Source organism: Vicugna pacos, chromosome 16 (assembly GCF_048564905.1).
Source record: "Vicugna pacos chromosome 16, VicPac4, whole genome shotgun sequence".
NCBI lineage: Eukaryota > Metazoa > Chordata > Mammalia > Artiodactyla > Camelidae > Vicugna > Vicugna pacos.
The window spans coordinates 10,643,928-10,665,000 of NC_133002.1; the positions used below are offsets into that span (position 1 = coordinate 10,643,928).

Sequence of the window (21,073 nt, forward strand, 5' to 3'; positions counted from 1 at the left end):
AGCCAATCGTGGCCTCCGGATCTGCGCGTGCGTGTTTAGGCTCGCGCTCCAGAAGTTGAGAGCCGCGGAGAGTTTTCCTGTGCAGGTGACGTCATCAAGGCGAGCGAGGCGGGGTTACGGACGGTGGGCGGGAGGCTGCCAATGGTTTTGAGTGCAGGGAAGGGCGCGAGAAAGGGGGTGTCTTGGTCTTCCTGGACCGGAGTTTAGAGGAAGAGGGCAATCCCTCGTTCCCACCTTGGCAAATTGCAGGGCTGAGGACTGGAAGTGTGGCGAGTAGTCGGAACGGTGTGGTCGGGGTAGAGGATCTCAGGCTAGGCTTCAGGCCCTGTACATTTTACGGACGTCTGAGGGCGTGATTGAGTGTTCACAGAGATTCTTGCGGGTAGTAGGGTGGGAGGGATTCTGGGGAGCCTTGCTATGGCTTTCTTGCCAGGAGGGATCGGAAGGGATGTATGAGAGGGTTGACCCTGGGTAGAAGGGGTGCCGTGGACGGAGGGTTGTGGGGAGGTGGGGAGCGTGAGCCCAGTAAAGGGCCGATAAGCCAGCTGGACGAAAATTAGGCCCCTGTTGAGTTTGAGTCTGTTTCACTTTGCATAGTCTGGGTGTGAGAACTTAAGAGCTCGGTTGACCAGTGATAGCCTGTGCCAGAGGTTGATCTGCAGCTTTGGGCACTCTAGAGGAACTGCAGTGGTGCTGTTGCCCCGCAGTAGGTCTTCTGTCCCCACCCCTTCCTTGCTGCACCCTTCTTTTCCACCATTCCCAGGAGCTATGGAAAGAAAATCCTTTGCCCTCTCCCATGGCTTCTGGGAAATCTGGAAACCTTTCCTCTAACCAGAAAGCCTCCGTACCTTCATTCAACAAGGATCCTTCACTTGGAGTCTTCCTCCTTTCTCCCAAATCTTCCTTCTAGTACTTTTCCCCTGGGCTCTCCTAAAGCAGAACCAGGAGTTCCCAGCTTTGCTGTCTGCAGTTGTCTCTTCCCTGTACTCATGGCAACATCAGCTACCAGCCCCAGCTCACCTCTCAGGGCCAAGGATCTCCTGAGTGATTCATCAGAAGCCCCTGGGCTGAACCAAGTGTCCTCTGAGGTAACCTCCCAGCTCTATGCTTCTTTGCACCTCAGTCGTCAGGCGGAGACCACAGCCCGAGCCCAGCTGTATTTACCCTCCACCTCCCCACCTCCTCATGAGGTGTTAGATGGCTTGGCACAAGAGCTGAGTTGCAGCTTGTCGGCTGGACTGGAGAACAACTTGAAGAAAAAGGTGAGGGAGATGTGTCTTGGGGACCTCTGGGGTCTTGGGATTGGGGATGGTTAAAAAAATTAGCTTTACTGAGGCTTGAACTTCTATTTTTGGATTCCAATTTCCTTTTAACTACATAGTCAGCCATGCTTGTGCCTGGGAGCAAATGTTTATGAGGGGGAGAGTGGCCTGGGCCACCATAATTTGGAAAATTGTGAAACTTCCTAATATTGTTTGTTTGCCAGAGACATCTGTGGGATGGGTTGCTGTGCTTTGATTGGGACATGGATGCTGGGAGTGAGGATAAGGTTTCTTCATCCCAGGAGGCAGCTAGGGACTTAAGGATAGCAGCAACATAGGCTAAGATCCTTCCAGCTCAAAACTATTTTGATTGTATAGCTCAAAATTTGGCATGTAAGTCATTAAAACATAGTTTAATCAATTATACATGTTACAGAGAAGGTAGTGTTGGACAGAACAGGTGTCATAACCAAATTGCAGACTAGTTAAGCCTCCCAGAGTTTGAAAAACTGATAGCCATGGACTGCAGAGTCTTTAGATAGGGGAAAGGGACTTGCTGTCTAGCTGGCAGGAATCCTCACTATTCTTGTCTTAAGGTGCCCAGTTAATTCATTTACGCTACTTGTCTGGCTTCTGTGAACATTTGAGTTTCTTATTGGGTCAGTTCTGTTTTTTTCTTGCTTTCCCAGGTGCTACAGTAAAAATTATTGGGCTTTAGAGGTTACTGGATGCCATCTACCCTGGCAGTAGGTAAAATGTGGATTATTGCATCTGATTTCCACATGGCTCTTTTCTAGGATGGTTCCAAGCATATCTTTGAGATGGAAAGTGTTCGGGGTCAACTCCAGAGCATGCTCCAAACCTCACGTGATGTGGCCTATCGTGAGTAAACCCCTTGCCTATAGAGGAGAATCTAGATTTAAGGGATGAGAAAAAGTAGAGAAAGGAAGTGGAGTATGTGTGAGCTGGGGACCTAGACCTCTGAGAAAAGAGACTTCAGGAGGAAAGGCCCCAGTTCTTTGGGAGAGGGGTGGGAGGAGAGGGTAAAGGGGAAAGGAAGGACCTCTCCTCTCTTCTCCTTCAAGTGGTCCCTGTTCCCATCCTTACCTGACCCTGCCTGTGGATCCCTCTGGCTGCCTGCAGGGGATGCCCCTACTCCAAGCGCTGACTCGGAGAGACGGGAAGAGGATTCCTTTGACAGTGACTGTACAGCCACCTTGCTTAAGTGAGTTCTCCTTGGGGTTCTTCTGGCTGGTTCACTTTCTTTCCTGGAAGGCCAAGTGTTCTATCCATTAGTCTCCCTTTACTGCTTTTGTACCTCTTAGGGACCTAAGATGCTTGTCACTTAGCTTTCAGTTTTCATCCTTTCTCTCCTCTGTTCTATCCACTTTACTCCTTCAGGTAAATGGGTATCTTCTGCCTAGTACCTGGCTTTCTCGCAGCTTCTAGTCCTTCCTCCTCCAGAGGAGTTAGCTTGTTTCTGCTGAGACTTGTACTTAAGGCAGTATGAGACGGAGGAGGGAGCACTATAGGGCGAATCACAGAACCTGTGTGCTGTCTGTGGCCCTGTCACTTATCTCTGAGCTTTTGACTTTCGGCAAGTCTCTTGCCCTGAGTTTCAGTTTCCTCATTTGTAAAACGTCGCAGTCGGACTAGTGGATCTCAAAAGCTTTCCCAACCCTAATATTTTCTACCTGATTTGCTCAGCACCCGGCCGCTGCAAGACTTGTCTCCATCTAGCTCAGCCCAAGCCCTGGAGGATCTGTTTCCCCGCTATGCCAGCCTTCGGCCAGGGCCCCCACTCAATCCCCCGGATTTTCAGGGGCTGAGAGAGGCACTGGATTCAGAGCATACTCGTCGCAAGGTGAGATATAAAGCCTTCCTTCTGAAAGCAGCAAAGATTAGAAATAGGGCCGAGTGCTGGTAGTTAAGAGCCTACCAGCTGGGACTTTGCACACATGGCTCTTGGTTCTTCAGGGAGGCCTTCTTTGACCATCCTGTCTAGAATGGTACACCTCCCCTCCACGTATTCATTCAGATCATTCTGTTATTCCCTTCATATAGTTTATGAAAGTCTGATAGATCTTGTTTGTTTCTCCCCTCTAAAATCTAAGCTCCATGCGGGTCATATCGAATCTTGTTCAGCACTGTCCTCCTAAAGTCTAGACTATACCTAACACATAGAAGTACTCCATACATGTTTGGTGAATGAACAACCAACTTTGTTGGCTTGTGCAAAGCTTTTATAGCTATCGGTGAAATAATGAGCTTTATCTCTCTGACCCCCAGCCTGTCTGAAAGGGATAGAGAGAGGGACGAGACAGAGGAAAAGTTGAAATCATTGGCTGTGCTATCATTTTTGAAACCCTTTCTTCCTCTATTTTAAACTGCCAGGGCATGAATGAAAGGTTCTCCCCTTTCTCCTTGTTCTGTTGAATCATTGTGCCCAATAAGCTTATTAAGGCAGGAATAACTTCCCACTCTGCAGCGTGGGCTGCTGCAGCCCTGCCAAAAGGTTCCTGGAAATTTTTCTCAGGAGATTTGGGAAAGGGAAGAGCCTGGAAGCGAAGCCCCTGCTTCGTGAGGTGGCTGAAGAAGATGTTGGAGGTCTCAGGCCTCAAGGTTCCTGCTCTAGAATTCCTGATTCTCCTGCTCCAAACCTATTCTGTTCTTGGGACCCAGGCTCCCTGTCTCCAGCCCATTTCCCCATAGAGATGCTGGAAAGTTTGGTGCTTTGGTCAGACTAAGGATAGTAACACCTAGACTCCCCACCCTTCTTTTCAGCATTGTGAGCGCCACATTCAGAGCCTGCAGACCCGAGTGCTAGAGCTTCAGCAACAGTTAGCCGTGGCTGTGACTGCCGACCGCAAGAAAGATATCATGATTGAACAGCTGGACAAGGTGCCAGGGTAGCGGAAGGTGGGTGGGTCTTTCCATGGGGTGGGGCACCAGTCAATAGTGAATAGGAGGAGTCCACCCAGTGTTTCTTTGTTCACTTTAGGAGCTGGGTATGGGGTGGGTTTGCTGACTACTGGGAGAAGGTGGCTGTTGACCCTGCTCCTGTGGGCAGCAAGAGGGCAAAAAAATTATTTGAAATTCTGTCTGACTTTCCTCTCCTGAGACCCTGGCCCGCGTGGTAGAGGGCTGGAACCGGCATGAAGCTGAGAGGACAGAGGTGCTTCGGGGACTCCAGGAGGAACGCCAGGCCGCTGAACTCACTAGAAGCAAGCAGCAGGAGGTGGGCAACCTGGATCACGCGGCATTAGAACCTAGTCACTGATGGCTGGGTGGAAGAGGGTAGAAATGGCTCTGGGATCAGGGTTCCCAACAGATTGACCTCAGTCTTGCAGTAGCGAGCCTGACAGTTCTCCCATTTCTTCTCCCTTCACTGTTTCTGCTGTGAAACTTGCATCATTGATCATCTTCCCAGTTTTCCTCACACCACATGGTCTTCTCTTTGGCCTGCAAGTCGTTTAGTTAATTCTTGCCTTTAAAGTTTACGTTGTTAATTATTTTTGAAATATAATGTACAGGGATTCCCCTCAGTTCCTCTGTCCTGCATTCCTCTCTCCCCGAAAGACAGTAACCCGCCTGGAACAAAGCCTTTCTGAGGCCGTGGAGGCCCTGAATCGTGAGCAGGAAAGTGCCAGACTGCAGCAACGGGAAAGAGAGACCCTGGTGAGAACGCTGGGCAGGGTTAATTCCAGTAGAGGCTGTTAATTACTTCGAGAGGGATATGGGGTTTTGGTGGATTGTGGGAGTTCATAATTTGAGATGCACCAGGGGAAAGTGTGCGTCTAGTTCTGCTAGTTCTGCTAGATACACTATAGAAAGTGAGCTCTTTCAAAGTAAGTTTGAAAGACTCTGCAAATTGTACCTGCACTAAAATTATCTGTGGAACTATTGTAAAATATAGATTTCTGGGACCTTTCCCCAGAGGTTTTGATATATAGGAGGCTGGGGAACCTAAGTATTTTCAGGAATTTTCTAGGTGATTTTGTTCAGCCAGGTTTGGGAACTCTGGTCTAGGGCATAGCCAAAAACGGTATGGGATGAGCAAGTTTCTAATTGCTGAAAGGATGAGATGATTACCCCTATGAATTAGTAGCCAGGTTTCGAATTTCTTGCATGCATGACACATGCTTGCTACATGCATGCTGTTACTTGTATTCTTAACAGGCTACATCCAAGAATGCTGATGACCTAATTACCTCTCCCTCATAAAACAAAATAAAATAAAACAGAACAAAACAAAAAAAGAGTGCTGATGATGGCTGCCGATTGGCTAATGCATAGGTGTAGGCTGGATTTTGTAGTCTTTCTGGAATTTCTTTTGATGATGATGGTGATCGCTGTTGTATGTTGAGTGTTTACTACATACATGCCAGACACTGTGCTACATGCTTTACATATGCTTTATAAATCTTTTGTTTCATTGAAGCACAATATTGTGTCAATTTCATATGCTTTTAACTTTAATCCTTACACAGTAGACTGTACTGTTATGCCCACTTTACAGATTAGGATGTCTGCCTGAGAACACATAGTAAATGCAGAGTTGGGATTCATCTGAGATTTGACCCCAGATCTACCTAATTCTGGAACAGAAGCTCTTATTTACTACATTATAATCCTGCAGGCTTGTTAAGTGTTGCATTTTAATGGATATAATTCTCAGTGGTCACATTGTGTGGGAGTGAGGGGCAGATTGCTGGTCTCTTGAGGACATGCTAAGGATCTTGGTTTCCTCATGGGGCTATAGGAAGAGGAAAGGCAAGCGCTAACCCTGAGCTTGGAGCTAGAACAGCAGCGGTGCCGGGCCCTGCAGGACGAACGGGATGAGGCTCGGGCTGGGCAACTCAGTGAGCGTCGACAGTTGGAGACCCTTCAGGTGGCCCTAGAAGAAGAGCGGCAGACCCGGGCCCAGCAAGAGCATCAGCTTAAGGGACGCTACCAGGCACTACAGGAGGAGAGCCAGGCTCAGCTGGAAAGGGAGAAGGTAAAAGCGGCAGTTGGAGAATGGGGAACAGGTTAGGGACAAAATAATTGAATGAGGTGGATGTCAGAATATGTGGCACAGGGACTGGGATGGAGAGGGAAGAATTGTATGTGGGAGAGAAGATTGAGAGTATAGGGCCTGCAGGAAGGGCTGGGGCATCAAATGCATGGGAGGACGAAGGGTGAGATTAAACAGAGATATCAGGAAATAGGTCAAATGTGAAGAGAGAGGAGGCTTGGGTTTTAGGGTTTGGAAGGATGAATCAGGGAATTGAGGTAACCAGGAGACAGGAAATGAGGTACGAACTTCAGTTTGATTTCCCTTTCTTAGGAGAACACCCAGAGGGAGTCGCAGGCAGCCCGAGAGGCGCAGCAGCAGCTGGCCTTGGTGCAGTCTGAGGTGCGGCGGTTGGAAGGAGACCTGGATACAGCTCGCAGAGAGAGAGATGCCCTGCAGCTGGAGATGAGCCTGGTGCAGGTCAGGAGGCAGAGGGCTCCTGAGGAGCGTTCCTGGTGAGGAGAAGTGGGTCTGAGGCAGAGGGACTTTTAGGAGTCATGGCAGACACTCCCATTTCTAACTAGAATTTTGACCTTTATGGACCTCTGTTTTTTTGTGTGTAAAGGGCAAATTAATGAGTTTCTAAGAGACTTTTTTTCCTTATTAATGATTGACTTAAGGAGATACCCAATTTCTGAGTTAGTGAGGCCAGTGTTTGAAAAAACACACTCTTTACTTTTCACCTCGCCCATTGAATTGGAGGACTGACCACGTGGAGACTCATTTATCATGGAGGGCCAAGGGCAAAGACGTTAGTAAACAATTCAGTAGCAATTTATAAGCTGCTGTGTCCCCTGAACCGGCGCTAGCTGTGTGTGTGAACGCGTGCATTCAGTAAGCCTGTTGAAGGCCCGTCTATGTTAAGCTCTGAGTTAGGAGCTGGGAACAGTCCTGGCCAACAGGGAGCTTACCAGCTAGCTGGGAAGTCTGTCTAGTAGTTGTGGTTGCTGGATATGTGGTAAGGATATGTTTAGTTTTGTAAGAAATCACCACAGTGTCTTCCAAAGTGACTGTACCGTTTTGTATTTCCAACACCTATGAATGAGAATTCCTGTTGTTCCACATTCTCACCAACATTTGGCGTGTCAGTGTTCTGGATTTTGGCTTTTCTAGTAGGTATATAGTACTATGTAGTGAATTTTTTATATCGTCAATTGTATTTTTCAGCTCTAGAATTTCTATTTGGTTCCTTTTTATAATTTCTATCTCTTTATTGACACTTCCTATTTGTTCTTACATTGTTCTGATTTCCCTTAGTTTGTTGTCCATATAGTGTCCATAGTTAAGACTCTTGACTTAATGTCTTTGACTAGTAATCCCAATGTCTGGGCTTCTATAGGGAGAGTTCCTGTTAGAGTCTCTTTTTTCTTTGAATGAGGCATATTTTCCTATTTCTTTGCATGTTTTATAATTTTTTGTTGAAATCTGGATATTTTGAGTACTGTAGTAACTCTGGAAATCATATTCTTTCCCTCCTCAGGGATTTCTTTTGATGGCCACAGCCATCTGTTTGTATAGTGACTTTTCCAAATGGTTTTTGCAAATAGTATTTCTTGTTGTGTGTGGTAATTGACATTTCTGTTCCATTGTCTCTGTGATTATCCTGTGACCTAAAAGATTTTCTTAAATGTCTGGGTTCCCCTTCCCCTTGCCCCAAAAATTTTTTAAAAAGAGTATATATGTCTCTTTAAATCTTCTGATGGATTGAACCAGAGAAGTCTCTGTAGCCCAAGGAGCTCAAAGCAAAAGCAGTTGTCCTCTCTGGTTCCTCAGGGAACTGCCAGACTGACCAAGACTTGCAGTCCCACATTTTTGGAGGATAAGGTCCTTACTGCCCTTGCTTCAGGCAGCCACTCTAGTAACATGGGGCTAGGGATAGGGGATGGTAGCTGGTTCACACACGCAGCTCTCTTACCAAAGTTCAGCAGCCTCTTCCTTCAACAAGCACTCTCCTGGTTGCTTCAGGCATCTGATCAGGTTTCAGAATTCCCAAATAGTTGATTTTGACAGTTTTTTCTGAGCTTAATGGTTGTTTTGGTATAAGGACTGACCCCTGATGTTTCCTACTCTGTGTGACATTACTCTTTTTTTCTTTTATGATCACTCTTTTTTTTTTAATTCTATTTTTTAAAAGTAAAAAACCACCATGAGACATTATTAATTTGTTTTATAAAGTCAGTATTCATTTAGAGGTATCCACATAATTTACTACTTTCTTTGCTTTTCTTCCCTTCTTTGAACTCAGACCTTCTGTCTGGCATGTTCTACTTGGTGGCAAAATCCATCTTTCTTTCTTCATTCATTCATCTATTCATTTATTAATTCGCTTTTGAAAATGTCTTTATTTCACATTCATTTTTGAAATAGTTCCTGGGTGTGAAATTCTAGGCTGGCAGTTATTTCAACATACTGAGAACATCATTCTGGCTTCCATTATTGCTGTTGAGAAGTCAGCTCTCAGTTGACCACTCTTGCTTTTGAAACTTTCTCTTTGTAGTTTTTTATCAGGTTTACTGGGGTGTGGTTCATGTATTTTTAAAAAAAAAAAGAAAAGAAAAGAAATTCTTTTGGGGATTCTTTAGTCTTCTTGCCTAAGTGGAAGTTGTCTTTCTTCGATTCTGGAAAATTCTGTCATTATGTCTGCATATCATTTCTCCTCCATTATCTCTGCCATCTCTTTCTGGAATCTGATTGAGTATATTTGAGCCCCTTTCCCTGTATCTATGTTGCTCATCCTCTGTTTTGTATTTTCCATCTTTTGTATTTTCATGTTCACTCTGGATAATTTCTTGTCTTCCAGTTCACTAATTCTCTGTCAACTTTGTCTAGTCTACTGTTCTATCCACTCATTGAGTTTAAATTTTCATGTATTATATTTTTTATTTTACAACTATTATTTTTATTTTCAAATCTTTATTTTTCATAGTTTCTTGTTCTTGATATTTTCAAGTTTGCCTTTGATTACTTTAAACTGTTTTATTATCTATAGATGATAATTCCAATTTCCGAAGTGTTTGAGGATCCTTTTCTACTGTCCCTTGTTTTTGCTGGTTCCCATGGAGTTTAGTTTCTTTAGGCCCTGTTAATTTTTTACTGTGTGCTGGACCTTGTATTTGAAAAATCATAGTCATAATTTGAGGCCTATAATGAAAGTATTTTGCTCCAGAGAAAATTTGCATTTGCTTCTACCAAGCCCTGAAAGACACTGTAAGTCCAGGATCAATTTAAACCAAACTTTCCAGGTTGGGATTCCTGGGTGACTCAAACTGAGCTTTAATTTTATGTAGACTCTTCCACTCAGGTTCACCTTCACCCTGAGGGTGAAGCTCATTGAAATCTCAGTTTTTTTTGTGGGGAGTATCTCCAGTTAGACTCTGTAACTGAAGTGGGCCTTGGCCTTTGATTTCTGTTCATTTGCTTTTGAAAGGCAGTCAAAACAAAGGTTTCAATTTCCTAGGATAGGGCAGATAACCCCAAGGTAAAAATGGCTACCTACCACACTTGCTAAGCTGGCCAGGCTCCCATTTTTCCTTTACTTTGGCCTAGTAATTCCGTACTATTTCGTTACCTCTTTGATGCTTTTTAGGAAGGTACAGATATAGATATAGATATAGATATAGATATTTTTTTAGTATTTTATTCAGTTTGTTTGTTTTTGTTCAGCATTAGATAACTTAATCTGCCAGTACTAGAAACATGATCTAATCCCCCTCTTCTTATACTTCAAAATAGTTTGTAAGGTTAGATTTAATGTATTTCTTGAATACTTGATATTTGATTACTGACTTTGTTTCTTTAATATTTATAGAAATATTTAGGCTTTCTATTTATTCTTGAATTTTTTTGGTGCTCTCTCTATATATATATTTAGTCTATATTTTGTAATCTGTTGACTTAAAGTTGTTCATAATTTTAACCTTTTAATGTCCATGGCATTTTTTCTACTTTTTCATTCTGGATATTATTCATTTGTGTCATCCTCTCATCCTCTTTTTTTAAAACCGTCTTACTTGTGGTTTAATTGAATATATTTTCCAGAGAATTAACTTTTGGCTTTGTTGATCTTTTTTAATTTCTATTTTTTTCCTTCCTGTACTTTATTTCCTTCCTTATGTTGCTTTATTCTGCTGTTCTTTAAAAAAATCTTCTTAACATGAATGCTTACTTGTTCATTTTCTCAGCCTTCTCTTCTAAATTTCTCCGTAAGTACTGATCCTGTAACTTATCCTGTGTGATAGTTTCTTTATTGTTTGGTTCTGAATAATACTGTTTTTTTATATAATTACTCTTTGATCTCCTGGGTTATTTCCAAACTATAGGGTGTTTTTTATTATTGATTTATAGCTTATCTGTTTGTGATTAGAGAGCAGGGTCTTTTTTAAAAATTACTTATGTATATGTATTCCACCCACCTTTTTGTTTTGAAATATTTCTACTTAAAGAAATGTTGCTTGAATAGTAAGTATAATGAATACACTAAGATTCACCAGTTGACATTTTTGCTGCATTGTCTGTTGTCTCTCTGCACCTCTCTATCTCTCTCTTTCCCCACCACTCCCTTTTCTCTTTCTTCTTGTCCCATCCCCATCATTTGAGAGTTTCTTGTGGACATTGTGAGAGAATATGCTATTTTTATTATTCAAATTTTTTGAAAATTATTCAGACTTATGCCTTAATATATGGTCAGGTTTTCTAAACATTTCATGTGTGCTTGAAAATACATGTTTTATAGTGGCTTGGTGCAATTTTGTTTGAGTATTTCTTTTTGTGTCTAGTTTGTTAACTATGCTGTTTAAATCATTATGTTCTTTTTTATTTTCTTCTGTTAAAATCTCACTGAGTATGGATTTGTCTGTTTCTCTTGTAGTCTGTCAGATTTTGCTTTATACATTTTGAGGTTATTAGATGCATATAATTTAAAAAATTGCTGTACCTTTCCTGGTAAACTGAATGTCTTATCCTTGTGATTACTCTCTTTATCTCTTATAAGGCTTTTTGCCTTAGAGTCTATTTTTGCCTATATTGCTAGATCTATATTAGTCTTTATTTTGCATTCTTTTTTTAGTGAAGTATAGTCAGTTTACAGTGTTGAGTCAATTTCTAGTGTACAGCATGTTTCAATCAAGCATTTTTTTAGATAGAGTTTCCCTGACAAATATTTTTCTAACCTTTTTACTCCAACCATTATATATTTGCCTTTTAGCTGGAACATTAATTTAATTTATTCATAGCTGAATCTATGTCTTAACTTTCTATCTTATTTTGTCTTGCCTATTCAGTGTTTATTTTCTTCTTTCTTGTCATATTTTAGATTTACTATTTTTTCCTCGTTCCACTTTTTTCAAATAGCTTGGGTGTTTCAGTGGAGAGAGGTGCCATTAACTCAGGCAGGAAATACAGCAAAAGAAGGTTTTAGGGTAGAAAAACAAATGAGCTCACTTTTAGATGTGTTTTATTTGAGCTATTCGGTAGATTTCTGGGTATATGGGCTTAAAGCTTAGAAGAAAGTCCAGTTTAAAGAGAGAGATTTACAAAGGGTTTTAAGGTATATATGGTAGCAAAAAAAAAACATGGCCTAAAAGCATCAGTGATGCAGAATGGTAGGATATGGTCAGAAAGAAAACTGAGGCCAGAACTCAAGGAATCATTTGGCTTTGATGGGCAGCTGGAGGAGAAGCAATCAGCCAAGACTGAGGAACAGTCGGACAGGATGAGATGCAGGGCTGCTGGTCCCATGGGAGTGAAGGGAAAAATGATTTTAGAAGGAAAAAGGCAGGTGTTGCAGTGAAATCACGTAAGATAAAAGACTGAGAAATAACCACTGTGAGATTTAGAAATTAAGTTCTTAGTTGTGAGTGGAAATGTCAGTGAGTTGAAGAAGGAATATGAGGTGAGAAAACAGAGACAACGATTCTGCTTTAGGAGGAAGGAACGTGGACATTTATTGAACCCCTGTCCTGGGGGGGTTTCAGGAGCTGCGCCAGAAATACTGCATGTGTTATCTCAGACGTGGTAACAGACTTGGTTGTTCTGCCTATCATTTCTTTTGGTTAAAAAAAAAAACATTTTTTTGGTCCAAAGTCATTTTTACTTTTGTACACATATAAGGTGTGAGCATCTTAATGAGGAAAGGAAACCTCTTCCACTCCTTGTGGCCGAATTCTTGTTCTTGATCCTTTAGGCTTATGAGGGAATGTTGGTATGTGGGTTTTTTGTCTACCTTGTATCCTCCATCCTCTTCTAAGCCAAACAGAACTGAGCTATTACCCCACCTCCCCTTACCCCCAGGCTCGGTATGAAAGCCAGCGGATCCAAATGGAGTCGGAGTTGGCCGTGCAGCTGGAGCAGCGAGTGACAGAGCGGCTGGCGCAGGCTCAGGAGAGCAGCCTGCGGCAAGCAGCCTCCCTGAGGGAGCATCACAGGTACCCCGGGCAGCAGCGGGTGTTGGTGCCCTGCCCAAACCCTCTCAGACCCCTTTGCCATTTTCCAACACACCGGTGCTGTCAGTCTCTCCGTGAGAGAGCTGCCTTCGGGTTCACAGGGAGAGCCAGACATGCTTGGGAATTTTCAGTCTTCATCCCGTGGGAAGCAGCACTTAACCAATAACTGGTGGGTACAGGAATATAAATTTCCAGCTCCCTAGCCCCTGGTGGGCACAATGCTAAGCTGTGACCTACAGCATCTCCAGAATTACCCTGTGGGATTGAGCCTCCTCTGCCTACTCCCCTACCAGTTTTTTTCTGGAAATGCTTCTTAATTGAATCATTTCCCCATAAATCCTCACCTCAGTCTCTGCCTCTGGGGAACTCATCCTAAGACACCAGCTGTCCTTACCTCTTTCCTGAACCCCCCTGTGCCGGGCCCAGGTTGGCCAGCTGGCTGGCTGACTCTCACAGGCACACATTCTGGTTTTCCCTTGTTTGATTACTTCTCCTGTCTCCAGACTCAGTCCTCCTTTCTCACCTGTGTCCCCTCAGGAAGCAGCTGCAGGAGCTGAATGGACAGCACCAGCAGGAATTGTCCACCCAGTTGGCTCAGTTCAAGGTGGAAATGGCAGAACGAGAGGAAAGGCAGCAGCAGGTGGCTCAGGACTATGAGCTCAGGTACCGGTCCCTGGAGCATCCCTGTTAGGCCTCAGCCTCCGTGGGAATGGTGACAAGTTGCCTCCCCTGAGACCTGTCCTTTCTGCATGGGCCCAGCTCCTTTCAGAATTTCACATGTCACCTTCCCTTCTGACTCTTCCTGTTGTCCGAGTCTCTGCTTTCTCCAAGGCCCCACATCACCCCTCTGGCTTCTCTTTAGACTGGCCCGGGAGCAGGCGCGAGTGCGTGAACTGCAGAGTGGGAACCAGCAGCTGGAGGAGCAGCGGGTGGAGCTGGTGGAGCGACTCCAGGCCATGCTGCAGGCCCACTGGGAGGAGGCAAACCAGCTGCTCAGCTCCCCTCTCCTGCCGCCCAACCCCACGGTAGGCCTCGCCCTTGACCCAAGCTGCTCAGAGCTGTGTTTGATCCTTTCTGTGGAAATCGAGCTCCCTCCCAAGGGAAGCCTGTAGTTCAGTTCCTGGGACCTTCGTCAGGAAAAATGTCCATGGACTTCTGCAAAGAATAACTGTTTCATCCAAAGAAACCTTTTTGCCGTGGCCATAGCTCACTCAGACTGGCTCCACTGCCTTGGGCATAATTTCCTTCTCTCTGCCCAAGAGGTGGTGAGTAACATGTGGTGCTAGTTTTGCCAAAGGGCAACTGAATGAATTATGATGGTCAGGGCCAGAAATTGGTTGGGATTCTCACCCTTAATCCTCATATTGGCATCACCTACTTCCTTCTTTTAATTATTAAGTGTTTATTATGAGCTAAAATAATTTTTGGAATAGGTAATAATATGCACATGGTTTCAAAAAACTTCACAAATGCATACAGTGAAAAATGATCTCCACGCTATGCTGGCACCTCATTCTCCCAGTCCCCCCCCCCCCGAATCAGCCAGCCACTGTTCCTAGTGTCTTGAGTGCCTCCCCTGCCCCCAAACAGTAGCCTTCCATTCACGGTTATATGACTTTTTATTTAACCAAGTGCCTATTGGTGGACGTTAAATTTGCTTCCTATATTTTGCTTCTGCAAACAGTGCTGCAAGCAGTATCATGAATATATGTCTTCATACAAGTATATGTATAAAATTTCTAGAAATGGAATTGTAAGATGAAAAATAAGGATGTTAATATTTGATAGAAATTTGGTAAATGTCCCCAGATCTCCTTTTAAGGACACTATGCTAATTTGTAATCCTATTAAAGCGTCTGTACCGTGTCTTGACTCCTCAAATGCACTCTCTCTCATGCCCAGGTTCCTCCAGTCAGCCCATCCAGCCCTGGGCCTCAGGAACTGGAGAAGGGGGAGAGGAGGATGTGGACTGTGCCCCCTGTGGCTGTGGCCCTAAAGCCAGTGTTGCAGCAGAGCCGGGAAGCAAGGGAAGAGCTGCCTGGAGTGCCGCCTGTTCTCTGCAGCCCCTCCCCAGATCTTAGCCTCTTGCTGGGCCCCACTTTCCAGAGCCAGCATTCCTTCCAGCCCCTGGAGCCAAAGCCTGATCTCACTTCATCCTCAGGTGACTGGGGACGGAAGTTACTGGGGTTCCCTTTGCACACACTGATTTGCTCCCTCTTGTCTAGCTTCCTTTCTGTCCGAGACTTGAGCATTTAGTTTCCCAGATGTCTAGTGACCATAAGTTGCAAGGAGCAGAAATCCACTCAAGTTGGTTCAAGTAAAGGGAATGAGAAATGTGATGTATCTGTGGTTAATGAGAACTGGGGTTGGCGTCAGGGATGCTGCCGGGAACTGGGGCAGCTGTTCCTCCTCTCTTTGGGCCTGTGTGGGCTCTAGACTCTGCCATCCGGGCATCTGCTCCTTCCTCTTGGTCGACCAGCCCTCTCTCACTCTGGTTCTTGCTCTCACAACTTTGGTTCGCTTGAGCAGCTGTGACTCTGACTCCAGCCGAAACTCCAGACAACCCTGCAGAGACATTGGTGTCTCTGTTTCTTAGGTCCAGTTTAAAGAGAGGCAATCTGATGGGTTAGTAACCATCCCTTGGATCAGCTGACCTTGAGTGGTGGCCACCCCTGTGACAGGTGGATGGGGTGCTCTGTGTGGTGTAAATATGACAACCCAGGTCAAAATAAGAATGAGCGTGTGATCCAGTGAAGGATCCGGAACAAGTCTATTGATTTTTACTTTTAATTTAATTTATTTATTTATTTACTTACTTATTTACTTATTTATTTAAATTGAGAAAGTGTCAGTTTACAATGTCCTATTTCTCATGTACAGCATGCTTCAGTCATGTATACACGTACATATATTTATTTTCATATTCATGTGGTTACCGGAGGGGAAAGGGGGTGGGAAGGGATAAACTGAGAGTTCGAGATTCGCAGATACTAATTACTATATATAGAATAGAAGTATAAGTTTCTTCTGTCCTGCACAGGAAACAATATTGATCTTAAACCATTCTGTGCTGTGGTGGCGTTTATTTACTCAGAGTCTGAGCACCACAGCTTTCCCCTGACTGCACTTCTGTCGCAGAATTCAGCTGTACCATCTTTCAGTTGCCGTCAACCCTTCCCTCTCCAGCTGTTTTCAACTTTGATCATCTCCTAGTTGTGATACTCTGCTTATACTAAATAGGCTCCTTCCTTCCAGGCATTTGGTGAGTTGATTTGTGGAGGGGCCCCTTCCCTCTACAACACACACCCCTGTTTCACTTGACAGTGGAGGCCTTCTCTGCAGTCGGAACCTTCCATCCCGATCACAGGGCTGAACGGCCGTTCCCTGAGGAAGATCCTGGGTCCGACAGGGATGGCTTCCTAAAGCAAGGGCTGCCGCCCGCTTCCCAGCTTCAGGGCCTCAAGCATTTTTTGCAACAGGTAAAAGAGGGCCCACCTGTGCCACCTGGTTATCTCCACCCCTTCCTCATTTCCTCTTTCTGCTCTGGGAGTCCTGCACTGTGGCTTCGTCCACCTTTCAGGACTAAACCTTCCAACTAGCTTCTGCCTCTCCCAGCCCATCTTATTCTTACTACGGCAGTCCCTTCTGGAACTTAGGTGACCAGTCCGAGCTCTTACTCTCCCAAGACACAGAGGTCTCTTTCTTCATCAGTCCTCAGGGAACCTTACTGTCTTGTCCCCTCAGCTGCTGGAGACAGCACCCCCAAGCAACGAGAACCCCTCTGCCGACCTGCTGCCCACCAAGTCCGGTGAGTGTCAGCTCTGAAGAAGGTCGGGGCTGGGGCTGGAAAAGGTGGGAGCTGGTTATCAGGGATGGCGTTGTAGGAGCCGGCAAAGGAGACAAAGCTTCATGAAGGCTAAGGTGGCAGGACTTCCTTGGCTGTTTGCCCCATTTTCTGATCTTGAATCTCTTCCCTTGTGCTAGGTCCTCTGACTGTCCCAACTCGGGAGGAAGCCCCTCAGGTGCCATGCCTCCCACCTCCTGTCTATAAAACTAAAGTGCCCTTAGCCATGGCGTCCAGTCTTTTCCGGGTCCATGAGCTTCCCTCAGCCCATTCACAGAGCGGTGGTCCCCGCGGTGGCTCCCCAGAGAGAGGTAAGAGGTCACAGTTTACTGGCAGATAAGAAGGGAAAGTCTCAGGCGTAGAGCTGGTACCTGCAACTGAAGGCTCTCTGGGATTTGGAGAGACGGGACACAGCCTGGGGAGAGGCCCTGGGATGACGACCTTTACTGATGTGTCTCAGGTGGAGATGGGCTCGCATCCTCAAGGCAGCTGATGGAGGTGTCTCAGCTGCTGCGACTCTACCAAGCTCGGGGCTGGGGGGCGCTGCCTGCGGAGGATCTGCTGCTCTACCTGAAGAGGCTGGAACACAGCGGGTACCAGCCTGGAGGGACGGGAGGAAAGATTAGGTGGATGGAATCTGGATTGTGGCCAGGCAGATGGGTCAGGCAGGGAAGAGCGGAGTGTGCATGTTGTCCATTGAGTAGCATCGTTTGTCCTTTTCTGGGGAAGAAGTGAGGGCAGATCAGTGGCTCCTCCTCTTCCTCCCTCTCTCACTCCTTCCCACCTCTCTTTTGTTTCTACCTTTCTGTTGTTTCTTAAAAGAAAAATCTCTTCTTCATGTCTTTCTGCCTTAATTTTTTCTTCTTTATTCTGTGACTCAGAACTCAGAATCCTAGATTGTGACCATCTAGTATGTCAGTATTTGATTCCACTAATGTCTCCTCGTATTTGATCCCTGGGTTTGTCTTGTTTGTTTGTTCTTATTCTTAAGAGACAGAACTGGGGAATAATTCTTCCACCCAGTGTTGGGGAGAGTGGGAGGACCAGCTCCCCCATCCTCATCCCTTGATTTGCATGGCAGGACTGACAGCCGAGGGGATAATGTCCCCAGAAGGAACACAGGCTCCCGCTTGGGTGAGATCCCCCGGAAAGAGGTGAGGGAAAGTAGGGCAGGGGCGAGGGGGGTGGAAGGGCTCTCACTGACTCGTCCCTCCACTTCGCACACTCCTCCATCGCCTGAACCCTCCATCCCTGTTCCATTTTCTGTGGCTTGTTCCTTGCCCTGTGCCAATTCTGGCCCTCCCAACGCACAACGCCTTTCCTCAGTGGTGGGGGACTGAGAGGACACGACGCTGAGTTTTCCTTCTTTTCCCTCAACTCTCAGATTCCTTCCCAGGCTCTCCCTCGCCGCCTCGCTACAGCCCCTAAGACTGAAAAGCCTCCAGCTCGGAAAAAAAGTGGGCACCCAGCCCCTGGTAGCACGCGGAGTCGGGGGGGAATCTGGAGATAAGCCCCTTGCCTTCTCCTCTTCTTTGTTCTCTTCTTCTTTTTATTATTATTTTAATAAATGCTCAATAGTCTGTATGAGAGTCTCTGACTCATAGAAATCTGGAAAATGGAGGTTTTATAAGAAACCACTTTGTGAAGAAACTCATTCTATTCTATTTGGGTATGTTTTTATCTGTTTCTGTTTTATATTCTGTGGGAAAAGACATGAATGCTTTGAAGGAAAACTGTCCGTGGCTGGGTTTGAGAAGTTTCAGTGAGCCTAGGCTCGGTGTTGAAGCGTGACTGGCTCTGGCTCGTAGTGGAATTGTGGGTGATTCCTATTTCCTTCTTTATTCATTTCTGTATTTTCCAACTTTTCTAGAATAAGACTGTATGGCTTCATAACCAGAAAAATACTTTTAATAAAAGAGTAAGTTATTGTATAAAGAATTTGAGTAAAAATTTGATTGTTGGGGAGACAGTTTTCTCTTTTTTAAGGAACAGGTAATTCTTCCAGATTGCATTAGTAGGATTCTGATGGACAGATTCTGCCCCAGCCAGCCTGTATATTATGCTGTAATTGTCACTCTTTTTAAAATATTTCATTTTTTTTCCCCCTTAAATAGTTGTTTATTGGCAATACGCTGGAAAGGGTGATGAAGTTAGCGTACACAGACAACACCATGCACCAATGTCACCAGGGAGGCAAGAGTGACAGGAAAGAGCAGTCTGGAGCCCTGGGTGAGGCCTCCTCTCTTCAAGAGTGAGTGTGGGAGGGGGCGCAGCCTGGAGTGTTGAGGGGGCAGCCTTGGCTCGGCTTAGTAGGCATGGTTAGCTCAGTGTGGCCACTCCCGCAGTGCCCCCTTGGCGCGGACATGAGTGATAATGACACAGGAGGGAGGGGGCAGGGCACAGCCATTAAAAGAATGATGCAGCTGTTGAGGATACGGCAGAAAGTGGACAGACCCTCCTGCGCCCAAGATGGCGGAAGACTCGACCCCCGTCCACCTTGAGCCTCGTTATACCTCATTGTACTACGTCAGCCGCTAAGTGACACCCGCCAGGCGCCACGACGGTTCCCAGGCTGATGTAAAAGGCCAGAAAGTGGGCGGGGCCCAATTCCTGGAAATTCCCCCCCCCTTCTCCCCAAATAGTTAGAATATTCCTCCGACTCATTAGCAGGGGAGGGTCTAACTCAGTGATAGAGCGCATGCTTAGCATGCACGAGGTCCTGCGTTCTGTACCCTGTCCCGCCATTAAAAAAAAATAAATAACCCCACACTCCAGGGCGCACTCACTTTCTGAGACGGTCTGCATTCTCTCTGTGGACTGTGTATCTCTCTAAATAAACTCGCTGTCACTTTACTATGGCTCACTCTTTTTTTTTGTCCAGAAATGGGCAGAAGACCTAAACAAGCAATTCTCCAATGAAGACATATGAATAACCAATAGGCACATGAAAAAATGCTCAATATCACTAATTATCAGAGAAATGCAGATCAAAACTACAATCAGGTACCGCCTCACACCAGTCAGAAGGACCATCATTCAAAAGTCCACAGATGATAAATACTGGAGAGGGTGTGGAGAAAAGGGACCCCTCCTACTATGGCTCGTCTTGAATTCTTTCCTACTCCCTTGTTGCAGAGACCTGCCCGAGACCTGGCATGTGACGGTTCTCTCCTCCAGCTCCTGCAACGGTGTGCCAAGGGGCTCTGCCTGCCAGCTCTAGAGGCCGCAGGGTGGTGCTGAATTCTGGGACAGAGAGCTGTCCTCAGCAGTCCCTTTCTCCATAGGGCGAGGCAGGCCTTGGGATTCCCCATTTCTGGGAGCCTGAGAACCCCGCTCAAAGCACCAGGCAAAGGTGAGCGGTCTTACCGGACACCCGCTCGAATTACCCCATCTTCCAGAATGGATAAACAAATCGTGGTCTGGCCACACAATGGAACATTATTCAGCCTTTAAAAGTGTCACCTGCACAGCGAGGCCCAACAAACCGAAATGCTAGAGTTTGGAGCAGAGGAAGGTTTATTGCAGGGCCCAGTGGTCGGCTCATGCCCAAGTTTGGCCCCCCAACTCCCCAGAGGGTTTCAGCAAAGCAGTTTTAAAGGCCAGGTGAGGGAGGGGTGTCCCAGGATATGTGGTCAGCTGTGCACAATTCTCTGAATGGTTAATAGTGATCAATCCTTAGGCTCCAGAAGGTCTGGGAGCTCCGCTGATGATCACCACGTAGCTAATTTCTTCCCTCCCCTGGTGGTTTTAGCATCTGAAAAACTCAGGAAATACACATCAGATACCATTATCTAGGTATTTCAGAGAGGTGCTACAGCAGAGAATATGTGAGGGAGTCTGTGCCAGGAAGGCCCCTTAAGGGTCCTTCTCAGATACAAAAGCAAGGAGATTGTGACACCTGCTACAACACAATGAACCTTGAGAACATTAAGCTGCATGAAATAAGGCGGTCACAAAAAGAGAAGTTCCACATATAGCTAGAGTGACCGAATCCCTAGAGAATATAAGGGGTCGGAGGAGCTTCCAGGGGCTGGGGGAGGAGGGTTGGGGAGTTCGTGTTTAGTGGGGACAGAGTTTCAGTTGCACAAGATGACAAAAGTTCTGGAGACTGGTTGCAGGACGTGAATGTACTTCACCGTGCACTTAAAAATGGTTAAGATGGATGGGGGGAAGGTACAGCTCAGTAGAGAACAAGTGTAGCAGGCACGAGGTCCTGGGTTCAATTCCTAGTACATCCATTAAATAAATAAGTAAACTTAATGACTTACCCCATCACCCCAAAAAACACAACAGAACAAAACAAAAACACAGTTAAGATGGTCAATTCTATGTTATGTGTATTTCAGCACCATTTGAAAAGAACTAAAACAGAAAGCCACGCCCCGCAGCACTTCTGCATGGTGGGAAGGACCGAAGGGCCGGCGGTGTTGAAGGGGGTCCCAGCTCTGTGATTCCTCAGGGCACTGGCCTC

The 21,073-nt window shown here is 45.7% G+C and overlaps 1 protein-coding gene across 3 annotated transcripts; it reads left to right on the forward strand.

The window, feature by feature from the left end:
* Positions 1–43: 43 nt before the first annotated feature.
* LOC102529109 (centrobin) lies at positions 44–18,540 on the forward strand. 3 transcript variants are annotated; one of them, XM_072940628.1, is made up of 20 exons: positions 44–85; positions 1,124–1,262; positions 2,060–2,144; positions 2,348–2,487; positions 2,970–3,126; positions 4,047–4,163; positions 4,384–4,500; positions 4,842–4,940; positions 6,025–6,261; positions 6,592–6,738; positions 12,607–12,740; positions 13,296–13,421; positions 13,621–13,783; positions 14,661–14,919; positions 16,083–16,237; positions 16,503–16,566; positions 16,743–16,913; positions 17,063–17,195; positions 17,684–17,756; positions 17,987–18,540. In XM_072940628.1, exons 3-20 carry the CDS (start codon positions 2,061–2,063, stop codon positions 18,110–18,112), a joined length of 2,502 nt encoding a protein of 833 aa, XP_072796729.1. In that variant the 5' UTR covers positions 44–85; positions 1,124–1,262; position 2,060; the 3' UTR covers positions 18,113–18,540. The 3 variants fall into 3 exon arrangements, with proteins under 3 accessions (XP_072796729.1, XP_072796728.1, XP_072796727.1); XM_072940627.1 differs by lacking the exon at positions 44–85 and adding an exon at positions 96–1,088 and having other exon boundaries at positions 1,191–1,262; positions 2,406–2,487; XM_072940626.1 differs by lacking the exon at positions 44–85 and having other exon boundaries at positions 96–1,262; positions 2,406–2,487.
* Positions 18,541–21,073: the final 2,533 nt, after the last annotated feature.

Coding starts and splice junctions, on each gene's coding strand:
- LOC102529109 (XM_072940626.1), top strand. CDS start 990: ATGGCAACATCAGCTACCAGCCCCAGCTCACCTCTCAGGGCCAAGGAT. Junction 4,941..6,024: donor AACGGGAAAGAGAGACCCTG/GTGAGAACGCTG, acceptor ATGGGGCTATAG/GAAGAGGAAAGGCAAGCGCT. Junction 12,741..13,295: donor TCCCTGAGGGAGCATCACAG/GTACCCCGGGCA, acceptor GTGTCCCCTCAG/GAAGCAGCTGCAGGAGCTGA.